This window comes from Pseudophryne corroboree, chromosome 9 (genome assembly GCF_028390025.1).
Source record: "Pseudophryne corroboree isolate aPseCor3 chromosome 9, aPseCor3.hap2, whole genome shotgun sequence".
Lineage (NCBI taxonomy): Eukaryota > Metazoa > Chordata > Amphibia > Anura > Myobatrachidae > Pseudophryne > Pseudophryne corroboree.
The window spans coordinates 255,037,624-255,060,277 of NC_086452.1; the positions used below are offsets into that span (position 1 = coordinate 255,037,624).

General features: G+C 44.9%; 1 protein-coding gene across 1 annotated transcript in view; it reads right to left on the reverse strand.

Annotated features, from left to right (window-relative positions):
* The window catches only part of TPR (translocated promoter region, nuclear basket protein), a 605,901-nt gene that overhangs the window by 395,443 nt on the left and 187,804 nt on the right, over nt 1-22,654 (reverse strand). Inside the window, exons 18-23 of the mRNA XM_063940231.1 lie at nt 19,427-19,589; nt 17,796-17,930; nt 17,037-17,177; nt 16,782-16,947; nt 16,513-16,679; nt 15,537-15,689 (exon numbers count right to left, since the gene is read on the reverse strand). Coding sequence (XP_063796301.1) covers nt 15,537-15,689; nt 16,513-16,679; nt 16,782-16,947; nt 17,037-17,177; nt 17,796-17,930; nt 19,427-19,589 — 925 coding nt within the window. The remainder of the gene's footprint in view (nt 1-15,536; nt 15,690-16,512; nt 16,680-16,781; nt 16,948-17,036; nt 17,178-17,795; nt 17,931-19,426; nt 19,590-22,654) is intronic.

Below are 22,654 nucleotides of genomic sequence, written 5' to 3' on the forward strand. Positions count from 1 at the left end.
AGGTCTCACCGAGCCGTCCGGCTTCGGTACCACAAACAGCGTGGAATAATACCCCTTTCCCTGTTGCAGGAGGGGTACCTTGATTATCACCTGCTGGGAATACAGCTTGTGAATGGCTTCCAATACCGCCTCCCTGTCGGAGGGAGACGTCGGTAAAGCAGACTTTAGGAAACGGCGAGGGGGAAACGTCTCGAATTCCAATTTGTACCCCTGAGATACCACCTGAAGGATCCAGGGGTCCACCTGTGAGTGAGCCCACTGTGCGCTGAAATTCTTGAGACGGGCCCCCACCGTGCCTGAGTCCGCTTGTAAAGCCCCAGCGTCATGCTGAGGACTTGGCAGAAGCGGGAGAGGGCTTCTGTTCCTGGGAACTGGCTGTTTGCTGCAGCCTTTTTCCTCTCCCTCTGCCACGGGGCAGAAATGAGGAGCCTTTTGCCCGCTTTCCCTTCTGGGGCCGAAAGGACTGCGCCTGATAATACGGCGTCTTCTTATGTTGAGAGGCTACCTGGGGTAAAAATGTGGATTTCCCAGCAGTTGCCGTGGCCACTAGGTCTGATAGACCTACCCCAAATAACTCCTCCCCTTTATAAGGCAATACTTCCATATGCCTTTTGGAATCCGCATCACCTGACCACTGCCGCGTCCATAACCCTCTTCTGGCAGAGATGGACAGCGCACTTACTCTTGATGCCAGTCGGCAAATATCCCTCTGTGCATCACGCATATATAAAAATGCATCTTTTAAATGCTCTATAGTCAGTAATATACTGTCCCTATCTAGGGTATCAATATTCTCAGTCAGGGAATCCGACCAAGCCACCCCAGCACTGCACATCCAGGCTGAGGCGCTTGCTGGTCGCAGTATAACACCCGTGTGAGTGTATATACATTTTAGGATATTCTCCTGCTTTCTGTCAGCAGGTTCCTTAAGGGCGGCCGTATCGGGAGACGGTAGTGCCACCTGTTTTGACAAGCGTGTGAGCGCTTTATCCACCTTAGGGGGTGTTTCCCAACGTGCCCTATCCTCTGGCGGGAAGGGGTATGATGCCAATAACCTTTTAGGAATTATCAGTTTTTTATCGGGGGAAACCCACGCTTCATCACACACTTCATTTAATTCCTCAGATGCAGGAAAAACTACAGGCAGTTTTTTCTCACCAAACATAATACCCTTTTTAGTGGTACTTGTATTATCAGAAATATGTAAAACATTTTTCATTGCCTCAATCATGTAACGTGTGGCCCTACTGGAAGTCACATTCGTCTCTTCATCGTCGACACTGGAGTCAGTATCCGTGTCGGCGTCTGTATCTGCCATCTGAGGTAACGGGCGTTTTAGAGCCCCTGATGGCCTTTGAGACGCCTGGACAGGCACAAGCTGAGTAGCCGGCTGTCTCATGTCATCAACCGTCTTTTGTAGAGAGCTGACACTGTCACGTAATTCCTTCCATAAGCCCATCCACTCAGGTGTCGACTCCCTAGGGGGTGACATCTCTAATACAGGCAATTGCTCCGCCTCCACGTAATTTTCCTCCTCATACATGTCGACACAATCGTACCGACACACTGCACACACACAGGGAATGCTCTGATAGAGGACAGGACCCCACTAGCTCTTTGGGGAGACAGAGGGAGAGTATGCCAGCACACACCAGAGCGCTATATATATACTGGGATAACCCTATAAAGAGTGTTTTTCTCTTATAGCTGCTGTTTTTAGGATTACTGCGCCAAATTAGTGCCCCCCCCCCTCTTGTTTTACCCTTTTCTGTAGTGCAGGACTGCAGGGGAGAGTCAGTGAGATGTCCTTCCAGCGGAGCTGTGAGGGAAAATGGCGCCAGTGTGCTGAGGAGATAGGCTCCGCCCCCTTCTCGGCTGACTTTTCTCCCGCGTTTTGCTGTATTCTGGCAGGGGTTAAAATACATCCATATAGCCCTGGGGGTTATATGTGGTGTATTTTCGCCAGCCAAGGTGTTTTTATTGCTGCTCAGGGCGCCCCCCCCTAGCGCCCTGCACCCTCAGTGACCGGAGTGTGAAGTGTGCCTGAGGAGCAATGGCGCACAGCTGCAGTGCTGTGCGCTACCTTGTTGAAGACTGATGTCTTCTGCCGCCGATTTTCCGGACCTCTTCTTGCTTCTGGCTTTGTAAGGGGGCCGGCGGCGCGGCTCTGGGACCGGACTCCGAGGCTGGGCCGGTGTTCGGTCCCTCTGGAGCTAATGGTGTCCAGTAGCCTAAGAAGCCCAAGCTGGCTGCAAGCAAGCAGGTTCGCTTCTTCTCCCCTTAGTCCCTCGATGCAGTGAGCCTGTTGCCAGCAGGTCTCACTGAAAATAAGAAACCTAAAACTAACTTTTTCTAAGAAGCTCAGGAGAGCCCCCTAGATTGCACCCTGCTCGGTCGGGCACAAAAATCTAACGGAGGCTTGGAGGAGAGTCATAGGGGGAGGAGCCAGTGCACACCAGGTAGTCCTAAAGCTTTACTTTTGTGCCCAGACTCCTGCGGAGCCGCTATTCCCCATGGTCCTTACGGAGTTCCCAGCATCCACTAGGACGTCAGAGAAAACATAGAAATGAACAATGCATGAACTTATTAACTCACACCCAGATAAGAACGGGGTGAGCCCTAATAATCTTTGTTAATAATACAGAGGAATAAATAATCTGCATGATCTCATAACATTAACATATATTGGTATATAGGGATTTTGAGTGAAAGCATGTGATACATAATCATTGACAGACCATACTATACTCCCTGATAAGGGATTACTGATCACTTCACTGCCAGCAATCATTTTAGCTTTAAATGAGCTCAAATGATGCTACATTGAAACTGGGGTAACGGTGTTTATTATTTGTGGCAATTTAAAGGCTTGATATTGTCAGAGCCTAGTCTCAACTAATAATAGCCGTTTCTCTTTAAGTGGATACATTTGCATCCCTATGCTCTTATGTTTCTATTGCAGTGGATACAATATGGTTCATGAAACTTAGGAAGACACACAGGTGCTATTGAGATCTCATAATAGAGTCTGTATATTAACTCTGAGAAATAGTGTAAATACAACACATTTTTGTTTGATCACTTTATTGTGAATTATTTCAACATCACACACAATAAGCCATTATAGCTATATCATTATCACATCATAGTAACATAGTATCTGAGGTTAAAAAAAGACAATTGTCCATCGAGTTCAACCTATTTGTGGTCTCCTATGCATGATGATTTGACTAAAATTTCTGACTGATGCTGCTGTCAGCCGTTGCATTTTATCCCTATTTATAGTAACTATAATGCATGACTATGCACCATACCCCTGGATATCCTTATCCATTAGGAATTTATCTAACCCATTCTTAAAGGTGTTGACAGATTCCGCCATTACAACTCCCTCGGGCAGGGAATTCCAAACACGTATTGTCCTTAATGTGAAAAAGCCTTTACGCCGTATTGTGCGGAATCTCCTCTCCTCTAACCTGAGCGAGTGTCCACGAGTCCTCTGTGTTGATCTAACCAAAAACAGGTCCCGCGCAAGCTCTGTGTATTGTCGCCTTATATATTTGTAGATGTTGATCATATCCCCTCTTAGTCTCCGCTTTTCCAATGTAAACATGCCTAGTCTTTCAAGCCTTTCCTTGTATTCCATCGTCTCCATGCCCTTAATTAGTTTGGTCGCCCTCCTCTGTACCTTTTCAAGCTCCAGGATATCCTTTTTGTAGTACGGTGCCCAGAATTGTACACAGTATTCAAGGTGTGGCCTCACTAGTGATTTATATAACGGGAGTATAATACTCTCATCCCTAGCATCAATACCCCGTTTTATGCATGCTAATATCTTATTAGCCTTCTTTGCTGCAGTCCTACTTTGGGTACTACTGCTTAGCTTGCTATCTATGAGGACACCCAAGTCATTTTCCAGTACAGAATCCCCTAATTTTACCCCATTTAGTAGGTAGGTGTAATTTTTGTTCTTGTTACCACAGTGCATTACCTATCACTTGTCTGTGTTGAAGCGCATTCTCCATTTGGCTGCCCATGCTTCTAATTTAACTAAGTCGTTCTGAAGAGACTCGGCATCCTCCTCTGTATTTATAGCCTTACACAATTTGGTATCATCTGCAAAAATTTACACCATGCTCTCTAGACCTTCTGTTAGGTCGTTAATGAAAATATTGAACAATAGCGGTCCTAATACTGAGCCTTGCGGCACACCACTTAGCACTTCAGTCCAAGTTGAAAAAGATCCATTAACCACAACGCGCTGCTCCCTATTATCTAACCAGTTTTTGACACAAGCGCATATTGTGCTTCCTAGCCCTGATTCTTGTAGCTTGTAGATAAGTCTCATGTGTGGTACAGTATCGAACGCTTTGGCAAAGTCTAAAAAGATTACATCCACGTCTTTACCCTGATTTAGGTTTGCGCTTACTGTTTCATAAAAGCCAAGTAAGTTGGTTTGACAGGATCTGTCCTTCATAAACCCATGTTGATTCCTTTTAATGACCTTATTGGTTTCAAGGAACTTCTGAATACGATCTCTTAGAATACCTTCCAATACTTTCCCCACTATAGATGTAAGACTAACTGGTCTATAATTACCTGGTTCAGCTTTACTTCCCTTTTTGAATATAGGCACTACTTCCGCTATACGCCAGTCTTTGGGAACCATACCTGATATAACTGAATCCTTAAAGATCAAAGATAGCGGTTTTGCCAGTTCAGAGTGAAGCTCCATTAGAACCCTTGGATGAATACCATCGGGCCCTGGTGATTTATTCATCTTTAAATGTTTTAATCGGTCACAGACTACTTCCTCGCTTAAATAAGTACCTATCAGTGCGATATTCTCATTATTGAGATTGTGCGTTAGTCCCTGAATTGGGTCCTCACGAGTGAATACTGTTGAAAAAAAAATAATTTAGTGTGTCCGCTATGTCATTATCATTTTTGCTTAAGACTCCCAACTTGTCTTTTAAAGGGCCTATACTCTCCTTCTTTAATCTCTTGCTATTAAATGTATTTAAATAATTTTTTGGGATTCGCTTTGCTTTCCTTTGCTACTAGTTTTTCAGTTTCTACTTTAGCCGCTCTTATTTCCTTTTTGCAAATTTTGTTACATTCCTTATAGTGCTGAAATGACTCTGCTTCCCCGTCAGATTTGTATTTTTTAAATGCTCGCCTTTTCTTGCCCATAAGTTCCTTAATCTTTTTGTTAAGCCACATCGGTTTATGATTTTTATTCCTTTTTTTGCTACTCATAGGAATACATTTGAGTGTATTTTTAGCTAGCAGGAATTTTAGTACCTCCCATTTCTCCGTAGTATTTTTTATTAAAAACAAACCTTCCCATTCAATATCCCTGAAAAATACCTTCATCTTTTCAAAATTTGCTTTGCTAAAGTTTAAAGTCCTAGTTGAGCCAGTATAGGGCTGTTTATAGAAACTGATATTGAATGTGACCATATTGTGGTCGCTGTTTCCTATGGGTTCCCCTACTATAATACCTGATACCAAATCCCCATTGTTTGTTAATACCAGGTCTAAGATTGCATTGTACCTAGTTGGTTCCTCAATTAGTTGGACTAAGTAGTTCTCATTAAGTGTGTTTAAAAACATATTGCCCCTAGCAGTATCACATGAATCGTTTTTCTAGTTTAACTCTGGAGAGTTAAAATCTCCCATCACTACTATGTCTCCTACTCCTGCTGCTCTTTCAATTTGCTTTAGTAACAATTCATCCTCAAATGCGTTGATACCAGGTGGCCTATAGCATACACCCAATACTAACTTTTTTATTCCTTTTTCCCCGCATGCAATTTCTACCCATAATGTCTCGACAGTGTCTACAGTCCCCTCCTGAATATCTTCCCATATATTAGGTTTAAAAACGGCTTTACGTAAAGACACACCCCTCCACCCTTTTTATTTAGTCTGTCTCTCCTAAACAGTGTATAGCCCTCTAGATTGACTGTCCAATCATGAGATTCATCCCACCAAGTTTCAGTAATGCCTATAATATCATACTGTTTGCTTGCTGCAAGTATTTCTAGTTCACCCTTTTTTACCAGTAATGCTTCTGGCGTTTACATACATACAACTAAGATAAGTATTTTCCCTTGCGTTAGGGACATCTTTCACCTTATGTAGCAAGGATGACCTGTGATCGTCATTGGTTAGTGCTTTGGTAAAATCCCTTTTAGTACCCATGTTAGTAACCTTACCGCCTGCTCTTACCCTCCCCCCAACTTCTCCCCCATTTCGTTTACTACCGCCATCCCCACTATTCTCACTGCATGACCCGTAGTTTCTAGCTAAACCCTCCCCCCAGGCTCCTAGTTTAAAATCTCCTCCAACCTTCGGACCATCCTTCCCCCCAGCACCGCTTCCCCCTCCTCAGTCAGGTGCAATCAGTCACGACAAAAGAGATGGCGCCTGACTGAGAAGCCCGCCCAGTGTTCCAGGAACACAAACCCCTCTTTCCTGCACCAATCCCTAAGCCACACATTTACCTCCCTAATCTCCCTCTGCCTCCCTGGACTAGCGCGTGGCACGGGTAATAATTCCGAGAATATTACCTTAGATGTCCTTGCCTTCAGTTTCTTTCCTAAGTCCCTATAGTCTTTCTTAAGGACATCCCACCTTCCGCTAACTTTGTCATTGGTGCCAACGTGCACCAAGACCGCCGGTCTTTGCCAGCCCCTCCCAACAATCTATCTACCCAGTCCGCGATGTGCCGTACCCGAGCACCCGGGAGACAGACTGTACGGCGATCACGGTCCCGGTAGCAGGTTGCCCTATCTGCCTTCCTGATGATAGAATCCCCTACCACCACCATCTGACTAGGTACCTCTCTATCTTTTATCCCAACCGCGCCAGAGGGACCGCACCTCTGGATGCTAGAGGGAGCAGTCTCCTCCGGCACCGTCATGTGTGGTACAGTATCGAATGCTTTGGCAAAGTCTAAAAAGATTACATCCACGTCTTTACCATACCTGATATAACTGAATCCTTAAAGATCAAAGATAGCGGTTTTGCCAGTTCAGAGTGAAGCTCCATTAGAACCCTTGGGTGAATACCATCGGGCCCTGGTGATTTATTAATCTTTAAATGTTTTAATCGGTCACAGACTACTTCCTCGCTTAAATAAGTACCTATCAGTGGGATATTCTCATTATTGAGATTGTGTGTCAGTCACTGAAATGGGTCCTCTCTAGTGAATACTGTTGAAAAAAACTCATTTAGTGTGTCCGCTATGTCATTATCATTTTTGCTTATGACTCCCAACTTGTCTTTTAAAGGGCCTATACTCTCCTTCTTTAATCTCTTGCTATTAATGTATTTAAAGAATTTTTTGGGATTCGCTTTGCTTTCCTTTGCTACTAGTTTTTCAGTTTCTACTTTAGCCGCTCTTATTTCCTTTTTGCAAATTTTGTTACATTCCTTATAGTGCTGAAATGACTCTGCTTCCCAGTCAGATTTGTATTTTTTAAATGCTCGCCTTTTCTTGCCCATAAGTTCCTTAATCTTTTTGTTAAGCCACATCGGATTATGATTTTTATTCCTTTTTTTGCTACTCATAGGAATACATTTGAGTGTATTTTTAGCTAGCAGGAATTTTAGTACCTCCCATTTCTCCATAGTATTTTTTCCTAAAAAACAAACCTTCCCATTCAATATCCCTGAAAAATACCTTCATCTTTTAAAAATTTGCTTTGCTAAAGTTTAGAGTCCTAGTTGAGCCAGTATAGGGCTGTTTATGGAAACTGATATTGAATGTGACCATATTGTGGTCGCTGTTTCCTATGGGTTCCCCTACTATAATACCCGATACCAAATCCCCATTGTTTGTTAATACCATATGATGACATCTGGTAAATCCTGCCTGAACGATTCTATATCCTAAATCCTGGGAGGGATTGGAAAATTTTGGAAGTTTACTCTAGGATTCCCTTCAGTAGTATAAACGTGAACTACAGATATACAGGAATTATATATTCCTAATACACTTTCGACTATCTATAAGTTTTGATAGCAAGATATGAGTCAATCCGGTGACATCTAGTGCGCAGCATCTCTATTTTTAATCACGATTTTCGTTCTATTTACACTATTCTATTTTTTTCTTAATATTTGCTGGTTTTACTATATATCATAATAAAAGTTATATTTTAATATAAAATTGTGTGCACCACTATAGGGCATTTCGAACCCTTTCTCCTTTCTTTTGTCACTCCCACAGCCGTTTATTTCCCTAATCCAGTCTCCTCCTGACTCTGCCTCAGACATGTCGACACACGTGCACCGACACTCACAAACACACTGGGCATATAGGGGACAGACCCACAGTAAAGCCTGTCAGAGAAACAAGTTTGCCAGCTCACAACCCAGCGCTTATCCCGGTTCTGAACACTTTTATATAAAGCCCAGGACCTGTTAGCGCTTTTATATTACATTAAATAGCACCAAATATACTGCCCCCCCCTCCCCGTTTAGCACCCTGTTACTTGTACAGCAGTGGAGAGGAAGGCCAGCATCTCTGCAGCTCTGTGGAGAGAAAGTGGGCTAAGCCACGCCTCCTCAATGGCACGCTTCAGCCCCGCTATTTTATCAAATATTTATACTGGCGGGGGACCGGATTCTGTGCCTAGGCACTTAAAAACCACTTTTGCGAGGTCATATTGAGTATTTACATGCTGACAAGGGCGGGTGGGCCAGCAGTTCTCCCTGAAAATAATAAACCTAACAAGTCTTTTTCTGAGAAACTCTGGAGAGCTCCCCAGTGTGCAACCAGTCTCACTGGGCACAGATTCTAAACTGGAGTCTGTAGGAGGGGCATAGAGGGAGGAGCCAGTTCACACCCCTTTTAAAGTCTTAAAGTGCCTATGTCTCCTGCGGATCCCCTCTATACCCCACGGTTCTGAAAGTGTCCCCAGCATCCTCTAGGACGTAAGGAGAAAGTCTGTTGCCAGCAGCCTTCCTGTACCTAAAGATCTAATTAAAAATAAGATTTTAAACCTACCGGTAAATCTTTTTCTCGTAGTCCGTAGAGGATGCTGGGGACTCCGTAAGGACCATGGGGATAGACGGGCTCCGCAGGAGACATGGGCACTCCAAGAAAGACTTTGGATCTGGGTGTGCACTGGCTCCTCCCTCTATGCCCCTCCTCCAGACCTCAGTTAGAGAAACTGTGCCCAGAGGAGACGGACAGTACGAGGAAAGGATTTTTGTTAATCCAAGGGCAAGATTCATACCAGCCACACCGTATAACTTGTGATATACTATCTAGTTAACAGTATGAAAAAACAACATAGCATCGGTCCAAAACCGATGAAACTATAACATAACCCTTATGTAAGCAATAACTATATACAAGTCTAGCAGAAGTAGTCCGCACTTGGGACGGGCGCCCAGCATCCTCTACGGACTACGAGAAAAAGATTTACCGGTAGGTTTAAAATCTTATTTTCTCTAACGTCCTAGAGGATGCTGGGGACTCCGTAAGGACCATGGGGATTATACCAAAGCTCCCAAACGGGCGGGAGAGTGCGGATGACTCTGCAGCACCGATTGAGCAAACAGGAGGTCCTCCTCAGCCAGGGTATCAAACTTATAGAACTTTGCAAAGGTGTTTGACCCCGACCAAGTAGCAGCTCGGCACAGCTGCAGTGCCGAGACCCCTTGGGCAGCCCCCCAAGAAGAGCCCACCTTCCTAGTGGAATGGGCCTTAACCGATTTTGGTAAAGGCAATCCTGCCGTAGAATGCGCCTGCTGAATCATGTTACAAATCCAGCGAGCAATAGTCTGCTTTGAAGCAGGAGCACCAACCTTGTTGGCAGCATACAGGACAAACAGTGCTTCTGTTCTCCTGACTCTAGCCGTTCAGGCCACGTAGATTTTCAAAGCCCTGACCACATGAAGGGACTCGGAATCCTCCAAGTCCCGTGTAGCCACAGGCACGACAATAGGTTGGTTCATATTAAAGGATGAGACCACTTTAGGTAGGAATTGAGGACGGGTCCGCAATTCCACTCTATCCATATGGAAAACCAGATAGGGGCTTTTATGTGATAAAGCCACTAATTCCGAAACTCGCCTAGCTGAAGCCAAGGCTAACAACATAACCACCTTCCAGGTGAGATATTTCAACTCCACCGTTTTAAGTGGTTCAAACCAATGTGACTTAAGGAAACTTAACACCACGTTAAGGTCCCAAGGCGCCACCGGAGGTACAAAAGGAGGCTGAACATGCACTACTCCCTTCACAAAAGTCTGTACTTCTGGGAGAGGCCAAATCCTTTTAAAAGAAAGCATTAAAAGGAGCATTCCTGGCCTCACACCAACATATTTTCGCCATATACGGTGACAATGTTTAGATGTCATGTCCTTCCTAGCCTTTTTTAGCGTAGGAATGACCTCATCCGGAATACCCTTATCCGCTAGGATCCAGCGTTTAACCGCCATGCCGTCCAACGCAGCCGCGGTAAGTCTTGGAATAGACAGGGCCCCTGTTGCAACAGGTCCTGTCTTAGAGGAAGAGGCCACGGATCTTCTGTGAGCATTTCCTGCAGATCCGGATACCAGGTCCTTCGTGGCCAATCTGGAACAATGAGGATTGTTCTCACTCCTCTTTTTCTTACTATTCTCAACACCTTGGGTATGAGAGGAAGAGGGGGAAATACATAGACCGACTGGAACACCCACAGTGTCACCAGGGCATCTACAGCTACTGCCTGAGGGTCTCTTGACCTGGTGTAATACCTCTGTAGCTTCTTGTTGAGGCGGGACGCCATCATGTCTATCTGTGACAGTTCCCACTGACTTGCAATCTGTGCGAAGGCTTCCTAAAGAAGTCCTCTCTTGGATGCAGGTCGTGTTTTCTGAGGAAGTCTGCTTCTCAGTTGTCCACTCCCGGAATTAACTGCTGAAAATGCGCTTACATGATTTTCCGCCCAGCGGAGAATCCTGGTGGCTTCTGCCAATTCCACTCTGCTCTTTGTGCCGCCTTGGCGGTTTACATGAGCCACTGCGGTGATGTTGTCTGCCTGGATCAGAACCGGTAGGTCGCGAAGCAATGTTTCCGCTTGCCGAAGGGAGTTGTATATGGCCTTCAGCTCCAGGATGTTGATTTGAATACAAGTTTTTTGACTTGACCCAAAGACCTTGGAAGTTTCTTCCCAGTGTGACTGCTCCCCCACCTCGGAGGCTCGCGTCCGTGGCTACCAGAATCAAGTCCTGGATGGCGAACCTGCGACCCTGCAGAAGATGAGCACTCTGCAGCCACCATAGAAGAGACACCCTGGCCCTAGGGGACAGGGTGATTAACTGATGCATCTGTAGATGTGATCCGGAGCACTTGTCCTGTAGATCCCATTGGAAAGTCCTCGCATGGAACCTGCCGAAGGGAATGGCCCCGTAAGATGCCACCATCTTTCCCAGGACCCGAGTGCAGTGATGCACGGACACCTGTTTTGGCTTTAATAGGTTTTTTACCAGAGTCATTAGTTCCTGGGCCTTCTCTATCGGAAGATTAACCCATTTCTGGTCCGTATTCAGAATCATACCCAAGAAGGGCAGACGAGTCATAGGAACCAACTGTGACTTTGGGATATTGAGAATCCAGCCGAGTTGCTGTGACACCTTCAGCGAAAGTGACACGCTGTTCAACAAATGCTCTTTTGATCGCGCCCTTATTAAGAGATCGTCCAAGTATGGGATAATTGTGACTCCTTGCTTGCGTAGGAGCACCATCATTTCCGCCAATTACCCTGAAATTGGTAATGACAATACTGTACCGTAATTCTCAAGTACGCCCGATGGGGTGGATAAATGGGAACATGAAGGTATGCAGCCTTTATGTCTAGATACACCATAAAATCCCCCCTTCCAGGCTGGCGATGATCGCTCTGAGCGATTCCACCTTGAATTTGAACCTTTTCAAGTATAGGTTCAGAGATTTTAATTTTAAAATAGGTCTGACCGAACCGTCCGGTTTCGGGACTACAGCCAAGGTGGAGTAATATCCCCTTCCTTGTTGAAGGAGGGGAACCTTGAGCACCACCTGTTGGAGATACAATGTGTGAATTGTATTTATTATCATCTCCCTTTCTGGGGGAGAAGCCAGTAGGGCCGATAAGGAAAACCGGCGAGGAGGCACCTCTTCGAATTCCAGCTTGTAACCCTGAGAAACAATTTCTATTGCCCAGGGATCCACCTGTGAGTGAACTCCGATGTGGCTGAAGAGTCGAATACGTGCTCCCACTGGGGCGGACTCCCTTAGCGAAGCCCCAGCGTCATGCGGTGGATTTAGTAGAGGCCGGGGAGGACTTCTGTTCCTGGGAACTAGCTGTGCCCTGCGCCCTTACCTCTGGTAAGAAAAGAAGCTCCTCGTACTTTATTGTTTTTCTGCGACCGAAAGGACTGCATTTGATAATGTCGTGCTTTCTTAGGCTGTGAGGGAATCAGATCAGATTTACCAGCTATAGCTGTGGAGACCAGGTCCGAGAGCCCTTCTCCACACAATTCCTCACCCGTGTAAGGTAAAACCTCCATAAGCCTCTTTTAGTCGGCATTACCTGTCCATTGCATGTTCCACAGGATACGTGTAGCAGAAATCGACCTAGCGTTGACTCTAGAACCCAGTAGACCAATGTCTCTTTGAGCATGTCTTATATATAAGACAGCATCTTTTATATATCCTAGGGTCAATAACATGGTATCCTTATCTAGGGTTTCAATCTCCGCTTTTAAGGTATCTGTCCACGCTGCTACAGCGCTATAAACCCATGCCGACACAATCGCCGGTCTGAGTAGTGTAGCAGAATGTGTGTAAATGGACTTCAAAGTACTTTTCTGCATGCTATCTGCAGGATCCCTGAGGGTAGCTGTATCTTGGTATGTCAGCGCTACCTTTTGAGTAAACGTGTCAACGCCTTGTCCACCCCTAGGGGAGGATTCCTATCGTATCCTGGCCCTAGCAGGGAAAGGATACGCCATGAGAATTCTTTTGGGAAACTGCAGTTTCTTGTCTGGAGATTGCCTCTCTTTTTCACACAATTCATTTGGCTCATGAGAGGGGGGAAATGTTATCTCAGCTTTCTTCCCCTTAAACATGTGTACCCTCGTGTCAGGGACAGATGGTTCATCAGTGATATGCAAAACATCTTTTATTACAATAATCATATATGGAATACTTTTCTGCCAGTTTTGGCTGTAACTTTGCATCATCGTAGTCGACACTAGAGTCAGACTCCGTGTCGGTATCAGTGTCTATTATTTTGGATAGTGGGCGTTTTGAGACTCTGAAGGTCCCTGCGACATAGGGACAGACATGGGTAGATTCCCTGTCTGTTCTCTAATCTTTTGTGCAATAAATTTACCTCAGCACTTAATTCCACATATCCAATCAGGTGTCGGCGTTGTCGACAGAGACACCACACACACACACACACACACATTTGCTCCATCTCCTCCTTAGAAGAGCCTTTTACCTCAGACATGTCGACACACACATACCAACACACCACCCACTCAGGGAATCCTCTTATCTGAAGACAGTTCTCCCACAAGGCCCTTTGGAGAGACAGAGAGAGTATGCCAGCCCACACCCAGCGCTAATACCCCAGGAAAAAACACACAATGTGTTTACCCAGTAGCGCTGTAATACTATTATTTGCTGCCAATTATGTGCCCCCCCTCTTCTCTGAAACCCCCTTTCACCGTGGATAAGCAGGGGAGAGTCCGGGGAGCTTCCTCTCAGCTGTGCTGTGGAGAAAATGGCGCTGGTGAGTGCTGAGGGAGAAGCCCCGCCCCCTCGGCGGTGGGCTTCTGTCCCGCTTAAATATAATAAAAACTGTCGGGGGCTCTTTATATATACAGTGCCTAGCTGCATATATATCTCTTCTGCCAGAAATGAGGTTTATATTGCTGCCCAGGGCGCCCCCCCCCCCCCCCTGCGCCCTTACAGTGACTGCCGTGTGTGAGGTGTGTGGGAGCAATGGTGCACAGCTGCAGTGCTGTGCGTTACCTCAGTGAAGATCATGAAGTTTTCTGCCGCCTCTGAAGTCTTCTTTTCTTCTCATACTCAGCCGGCTTCTATCTAACGGCTCTGTGAGGAGGACGGCGGCGCAGCTCCAGGACGAATTTTCAGGGTGAGACCTGTGTTCTGACTCCCTCTGGAGCTAATGGTGTCCAGTAGCCTAAGAAGCAGACCCTTGAAACTCACAGAAGTAGGTCTGCTTCTCTCCCCTCAGTCCCTCGATGCAGGGAGTCTGTTGACAGCAGGCTCCCTGAAAATGAAAAACCTAACAAATATACTTTGTCAGAAAGCTCAGGAGAGCTCTCTGAAAAGCACCCAGTCTCCACTGGGCACAGTATCAAACTGAGGTCTGGAGGAGGGGCATAGAGGGAGGAGCCAGTGCACACCCAGATCCAAAGTTTTTCTTGGAGTGCCCATGTCTCCTGCGGAGCCAGTCTATCCCCATGGTCCTTACGGAGTCCCCAGCATCCTCTAGGACGTTAGAGAAACTCCTAAGAGCTCCCCTATCTGTGACCGGCTCCTCTGGGCACATTTTCTAAACAGAGACTGGTAGGAGGGACATAGAGGGAGGAGTCAGCCCACACTATTACTCTCATGGCTCCTAATGGACCAGTCTATACCCCATGGTACTAATGTGGACCCCAGCATCCTCTAGGACGTAAGAGAAAAGGAAATTTATGGTAGACTTAGCATTGCTAAATCTTTATGAGAAGTACATTGGGTTCCACAGGGCGCCCACCCTGACGCATCTAGCTTTTATGGCATTAACAGCTGGTCCCTTCTGTCATGAGAATGTGGTTCTATGTGACTAACATCTGCTTTCTCCTTTGCCTGCTCCTACATTGGCCTGGTTAACAAAACTGAGCACACAGTGCCTGGAGGCGGGGTTATAGAGGATGCCCCACAATGCATTGGGACAGCCTAAAGCTTTAGCCTGTTGGTGCCTCTCTGGATCAAGTTCCATTCTACACCCGATGTTTCCCTGTGGAACCCAATGTACTTTGCAGAAAGATTTATCAACGGTAAGTGTACCATAAATCTCCTTTTTTTCCCTCACACCATGCTGGCATGAGGTATTGGGGGAAAGATAAAGGCTGCCTTTGGAGTCTACAGACTATCTGACCCTTCTGCATTTTAATCTATGTTGTTTTTGTAAAAATTTGTTAACCAACTACAGTAGTTCCGGGAGAAATCTCACATTTGCAATGCTTCATGTTCTTCTGTGACCAATCAACTAAAGCTTAACAGACTACTTTACAACCTGCTCTTCTTTTGAAACAAATGGCCGTGCACCACTAAAACAGGTAGTGGCAGCTATTGTAATTCTATAGTGGTATGGGCCTTATTGTCAATCAGCAAAGGTAATGTTTGTGACTCAAACATAACCAATCTCATATTGAAAAGACTACATGAATTAAAAGTAGTTCTGCATTACATTGTAGTTCTATTTTGAGAGCATTCTATAATATTGGCATCAACATATTTTAGGGAAAAACCATACCTGTTGCTCCATGTTTTCAATAGCTTTATGTTTCTCATCCCTAAGATCCTGCTTCTCCTTCTCTGCTTCCATCATTTTCTTCTCCAGTTGGGCCTGGTACTCAGAGCCTTCCTTCAGGCGTGTTTCTATGGTTTTTCGCGCCTCTTCAGTAACCTTCCGAAGTCAAATACATTAAGGGCTGGTCAATATACGCTCAGAGATCACCAACCCAACAGAGTAGTTCTTACAATTACCATAAGTTATTTGCTCCTACAGAATACATTACATAGGCCATAAGAGGCATTAACATTTTGCTAAATGTTAATGTGTTTAAACATGGGGGGTCATTCCGAGTTGTTCGCTCGCTAGCAGATTTTAGCAGCATTGCTCACGCTAGGCCGCTGCCCTCTGGGAGTGTATCTTAGCTTAGCAGAATTGCGAACGAAAAATTAGCAGAATTGCAAATAGAAAATTCTTAGCAGTTTGAGTAGCTCGAGACTTACTCCTACACTGCGATCAGCTCAGCCCGTTTCGTTCCTGGTTTGACGTCACAAACACGCCCTGCGTTCGGCCAGCCACTCTCCCGTTTCTCCAGCCACTCCCGCGTTTTATCCTGGCACGCCTGCGTTTTTCCGCACACTCCCAGAAAACGGTCAGTTTCCGCCCAGAAACACCCACTTCCTGTCAATTACACTCCGATCACTTCAACGATGAAAATTCTTTGTTCGGACGTGAGTAAATCTACTAAGTTTTCTGCTAAAATACTTAGCGCATGCGCACTGCGTACCATGCACATGCACATTTTTGCCTTAATCGCTCAGTTGCGAAAATCGTCAACGAGCGAACAACTCGGAATGACCCCCATGGAGCAGAGATACAAATTGCTGCCAATTATCTCATACAGCTTTTAATACCCTTTTAAGATGAAAACTTATCAAGTAATCGGCTGAAAAAAAGTTTTGGTTTCAAGACAATGCTCAAAATTATCATACTTTACCTGTTTTTCCTTGTTGAGCGATTCTTCCAACCCAAGCACAACCTCTTTGTATTGCTCCACATTGCTAGTTGAAGTTTTTATCCTCTCTTTAAGGTCATTAACTTGCTCCTCAGACTGTCTAAGCTTATTCTTTAACTCTTCAATATCTTCACAATTATTATCTGCATCTTGGAGAATAAAATGTTTTGTGTAAAATATTAATCCTTAAAATAACATAATTTATGCAGATTATAAATCCACAAAAAAGGAAGATTATTCCAAAAAATTACCTTTACTGGATGAAGTCTGGCTTGAACGAGCCAATTGAGCTTCAAAGTTACCAAGTGTTTGTTTCAATGAAGCAATTTCTTTGTTTGAATTTTTTAGAAGTTCCTTTGTACTACTGTGAAGATTTACCTCAGACTCATACTGTCTTTTAAGATCCAAAATTTGAACCTGAAAAACACAAGTAGTTACAGCCTGGTCCTACAGTATAAAACAGTTGGAGAATACCGTCTGCACGAAAATACACAAGAAATACTCACATCTTGGTTTTTATTCAGCAAGTGTTTCTGTTCTACTTCATATTCTAATTTCTTCTTAATCTGGTTTAACTCTTGCTCCAGCTTTTCAACCTGGTTGTTATAACGTTGCCTGATTTCCGTGTCAGACCTTTCCAGGGTAACCTAAAGTAAAAGAAAACACTCTTAAGACCTATACATCCTCATACTCATTAACCGATCCACCACTTTGTTAGCCATCCCTCCAACTTCTCTAACCATTCCTTGAGTCTTTTACTTATTCTTGCTCCACCACTTCCTCTCTATATTCAGATCCATCAATGCTACTCATCATCAGTACCTCGCAGAATTCACTTCAGCACTCACCAATGATCCCCATTATAGGTCTGACCTTACCACTAGAACCACCTCAGCTCAAGCTCTCAATTCTGTCTCTATCCTACCCTTCTCCTCTCATCACTTTCACCTCCAGGACTCCATCTCCTGTGGGCATTTTAATAACAGGCTTCCTGCTGCAGATGGGGTAGTAGTTCATACTCTAGTATGGGTGAGTGTTACAATTCTTACATAGTGTGCCCACACTCAATAGTGTGAATCTATTCACCAAGGTTTACAGTATCCAATAAGATAAAATACAAAAAAAAAAAAAAACAAAAAAAAAAAAAAAAACTTACTTGGATTATCAATACCAAATCAAGGATATAATAACAGGACATTATGCTAAATTTGTGTCCCTATAAACAAAAAAACTTTTGATTCGTCCTGTCCACTTTATATACTAACCTGGATAGTCTGTAAGTTAGTGAGCAGTAAATTCTGGCCCCTTCGCTCAGAAAGTAAGGACTCTCTTTCGTGAGAAAGTCGGGACTCCGTCACTTTCAAAAGTTCCTTTTCTCTCCTTAAGTTTTCTGCCCTTACCTTATTACAAACAGATTGAAAACAAGTTAATTATTATTATGCTCTATTTATATGGCGCCGCAAGGGTTCCGCAGCGCTCAATTACAGAGTACATAATCAAATAATCAAAACAGGAAACCAGTGACTTACAGTTGAAGACAATAAAGGATAAGTACAGGGCAACTAAACATAACTACATCAGCAGATGACACTGAGATAAGTATAAGGGTGGCCGAAAACTGCAGGATTTGGGGCAGTTGAGAATTATTAAAATAAGAAAAAGGATAAGCACATGAGAGAAGAGGGCCCTACTCGTGAGCTTACATTCTAAAGGAGAGGGGCAGACAGACAGACAGGGTTGACACAAATGGGGTAGTCCGTTCGTAGAACAGAGGATTAGGATGAGATTTGGCTGGGTTTGGTAAATAATTGGATCTTAAGGGCCCGTTTGAAGTTCTGTAGAGAGGTGGAGAGGTAGAGAATTCCAGAGTAAGGGAGCAGCACGTGAAAATTCTCAGAGTTAAAAGTAGAAGTAAGTAATCAGAACACAGGAGAATCGGCGGGCATTAGCAGAGCGAAGAGGACGGGTGGGAGTATAAAGGGAGATCAGGTCAGAGATGTAAATGGGAGAGGAGTGGGTGAGGGCTTTGTAAGTGAGTGTGAGAAGTTTGAATTGGATTCTGAAAGGGAAGGGAAGCCAGTGAAGGGCTTGTAGAACAACTGAGGTGGAAGATGGAGCCGGGCTGCAGCATTGAGGATAGATTGGAGTGTAGAGAGGTAATAGCCAGTTAGGAGGAGATTGCAGTAGTCCAGTCTGGAAATAATCCGTGAGTGGATAATGGTTTTGGTGGCATCCTGGGTGAAAAGGGTCTAATCCTGGCAATATTTTTGAGATGAAAAATACAAGTATGTGAGAGGTGCTGAATTTGTGGTTTGAAGGAGAGGGAGGAGTCGAGGATTACGCCAAGACAGCGTACTTGGGGGCCATTAATGAATCAGCAATAGCACTAATCAAATTCATTTTGTGATAGAGAAAATAAAAAACCAAGTAAAAGTTACTTTGGGAAATTACGTTCCCTGTTTATAGCACTAGATGTGCGTGTGACCATGGTCCGTTACATTAAACAAAAATTGCTTTTGATTGACGTTCGAGTGTTCATTACGGAACGCAGTCCTGCTCAATTATGATTTACAATATTCTGCCTGATTTCAACTGACGTTAAACCTACCACAGGGATATGTACATCGTGTGGATATGTAAAAAAGAGAGCTCGACTAGGGATTAGTCAAAGTCCACGTGGTGGGAAAAATAACTAAAATCATAAAATACACAGTTAAAAATCGATTACATTGGCTGACAAAGTATGCAAATGCTTAAAAATGTAGATGTGGGCGTGGCTGCTGGGAGGATGGGCGGAGAAAGGATCAAAAAGGTTACTTTTAAATAATGCTTGGGTATAAAATATGAATGAGCAATGATTTTAACTATGTACAAATATTTTATAAAAAGTACTCACTTCTGCAACTGCCAATTTTTCATTAGCTGCTCTCAAATCTTGTGTCATTGTGTTTATTATCTGCTCCTGTTTCTGAGTAGTGGCAGAAAGCTTCTGTGATTTTTCCTGCAGAGAGGTTATTTCTCGACGGTAGCTTTCAACATTGTCTTGCAACATTTCATATCTATGCGAGTAATCAAATAAAACATTTATTACAACTCAGAGAACCCTTAAGATATAACACATGCAAAAATTATATGCTGTAATCAAACACAAATAAATAAGTAAAAAAAAAAAAAAAAAAAGGGAGTTCAATACCTACCGGTAATTCCTTTTGTTGCAGTCCATAGTGGATACTGGGGAATAATAGGATTTTAATTACCTACCGGTAAATCCTTTTCTCGTACTCCAATAAGGGATATTGGGGAGACTTAGTACGATGGGGTATAGACTGGGTACAAAGGAGCCGATGCACTTTAAATTTCTTCAACTGGGTGTGCTGGCTCCTCCCCTATATGCCCCCTCCCACAGGCAGTTATAGGTAAAACAGTGCCCGAAGGAGAAAGGACATACATGAGAGAAGGAACATAAGGAGTGGTGAGATTTATACACCAGAACACCACTAACATAATACAACCAGAAACTGCTAGTAAACAAACAGCAACAACTGAACAGGTAACCATAGAAAAGACAACCTGTAGAAAAGTCAACGCACTGAGGTGGGTGCCCAATATCCCTTATGGACTACAAGAAAACGTTTTTAAAAGTAGGTAATTAAAATCCTATTTTCGCTAGCATCCATAAGGGATATTGGGGAGCCTTAGTATGATGGGGACGTCCCAAAGCTTCCGGACAGGCGGGAACGTGCGGAGACTGCTGCAGCACCGCCTGCCCAAACTGTGTGTACTCTTTGGCCAGGGTATCAAACCTGTAGAACTGCACAAAGGTGTTCTTCCCAGACAAGGTAGCAGCTCAGCATAGTTGCAAGGCAGAGACTCCACTGGCAGCCGCCCAGGAAGACTCCACCAATCTTGTACAGTGGGCCTTTAGAGACTGTAGAACAGGTAAGGCTGCCGACACATAGGCCTGTTCTATAATTAGCCTAAGCCAACGAGCAATAGACAGCTTTGAAGCAGTGCAACCCTTTTTCTGTGAATCCATCTTTTCTGATCAGAGTCACTCTCTTGATATAGATCTTCAAGGCTCGCACCGCATCCAATGTCTCCGGAAGAGCAGAGGTGCCAGAACCTGACTGAACCACAATAGGTTGATTCAAGTGGAACGCAGAAACAACCTTCGGCAGGAACTGCTGCCTAGTCCTGAGCTCCACTCTGTCCTCATAAAAGACGATTACACAATAAGGCACCCAATTCTGAGAGACTCCTAGCAGAAGCCAGGGCCAATAACATCACCATCTTACACGTGAGGTACTAGTCTTCTACTGTCAGCAGTGGTTCAAACCAGGAGGACTGTAGAAACTCCAACACAACATTCAAATCCCAGGGTGCCGGCACAAAAGGAGGTTGTATGAAGCACCCCTTGCAAAAAAGGTCTAAACTTCTGGCAACACTGCCAATATCCTCTCGAAAAAGATGGAGAGCTGAAATCTGGACCTTAATGGAACCCAGACATAAGCCCTTGTCCACACCAACCTATAGGAAACGTCCCAAGTTGAACGCGGAAGGAGGGTTTGTGCGGTCCTCGCACGAAGAGACATATCTTTTCCAGATATGTTGCTAGTGTTTTGACGTCCCAGGTTTCCTGGCCTGAACCATGGTAGCAATTACCTTTCTGGAAAGGACCTTGTGAGCTAGTATGCTCCCCTCAACCGCAACACCACGTTAAGGTCCCATGGTGCCACTGGAGGCACAAAAGGAGGCTGTATATGCAGCACTCCCTTCACAAAAGTCTGGACTTCTGGGAGAGAAGCAAATTCCTTCTGAAAGAAAATGGATAGGGCTGAAATCTGAACTTTAATGGAGCCTAATTTTAGGCTCAAATTCACTCCAGTCTGTAGGAAGTGAAGAAAACGGCCCAGATGGAATTCTTCCGGAGGAGCATTCTTGGACTAACACCAAGACACATACTTACTCCATATACAGTGATAATGTTTTGCCGTCACCTCCTTCCTAGCCTTTATCAGAGTAGGAATGACCTCATCCGCAATGCCCTTTTTTAGCTAAGATCCGGCATTCAACCGCCAAGCCGTCAAACGCAGCCGCAGTAAGTCTTAGAATAGACAGGGCCCCTGTTGCAACTGGTCCTCTCCGAGAGGAAGAGGCCACGGATCTTCTGTGAGCATTTCCTGCAGATCTGGATACCAGGCCCTTCGAGGCAAATCTGGAACAATGAGAATTGTCTGTACTCCTCTTCGTCTTATGATTCTCAATATCTTTGAGATGAGAGGAAGAGGAGGGAACACATAGACCGACTGGAACACCCACGGTGTCACCAGGGCGTACACGGCTACCGCCCGAGGGTCCCTTGACCTGGCGCAATACCTCGGAAGCTTCTTGTTGAGGCGTGACGCCATCATGTCTATTTGAGGCAGTCCCCACTGACTTGTAATCTCTGCAAAGACTTCCTGATGAAGTCCCCACTCTCCTGGATGTAGATCGTATCTGCTGAGGAAGTCTGCTTCCCAGTTGTCCACTCCCGGAATGAAGACTGCTGTCAGAGCACTTACATAACTTTCCGCCCAGCGAAGAATCCTGGAGGCTTCTGCCATTGCCACTCTGCTCTTTGTTCCGCCTTGGCGGTTTACATGAGCCACTGCGGTGATGTTGTTTGACTGAATCAGAACCGGTAGGTCGCGAAGCAAATTCTCAGCTTGACAAAGGCCGTTGTATATGGCCCTTAATTCCAGTATGTTGATGTGTAGACAAGCCTCCTGGCTTGATCACAGACCTTGGAAGTTTCTTCACTGTGTGTGACTGCTCCCCATCCTCAGAGGCTCGCGTCCATGTTTACCAGAACCCAGTCCTGAATGCCGAAACTGCGATCCTCTAGAAGGTGAGCACTCTGCAGCCACAACAGGATAGATACCCTGGCCCTTGGGGACAGGCTGATCATCTGATGAATATGTAGATGTGACCTGGACCACTTGTCCAGAAGGTCCCACTGAAAAGTCCTCGCATGGAACCTGCCGAATGGAATGGCCTCGTAAGACGCCACCATCTTCCCCAGAGCTCGAGTGCATTGATGCACAGACACCCTTTTCGGCTTCAACAGGTATCTGACCATGTTCTG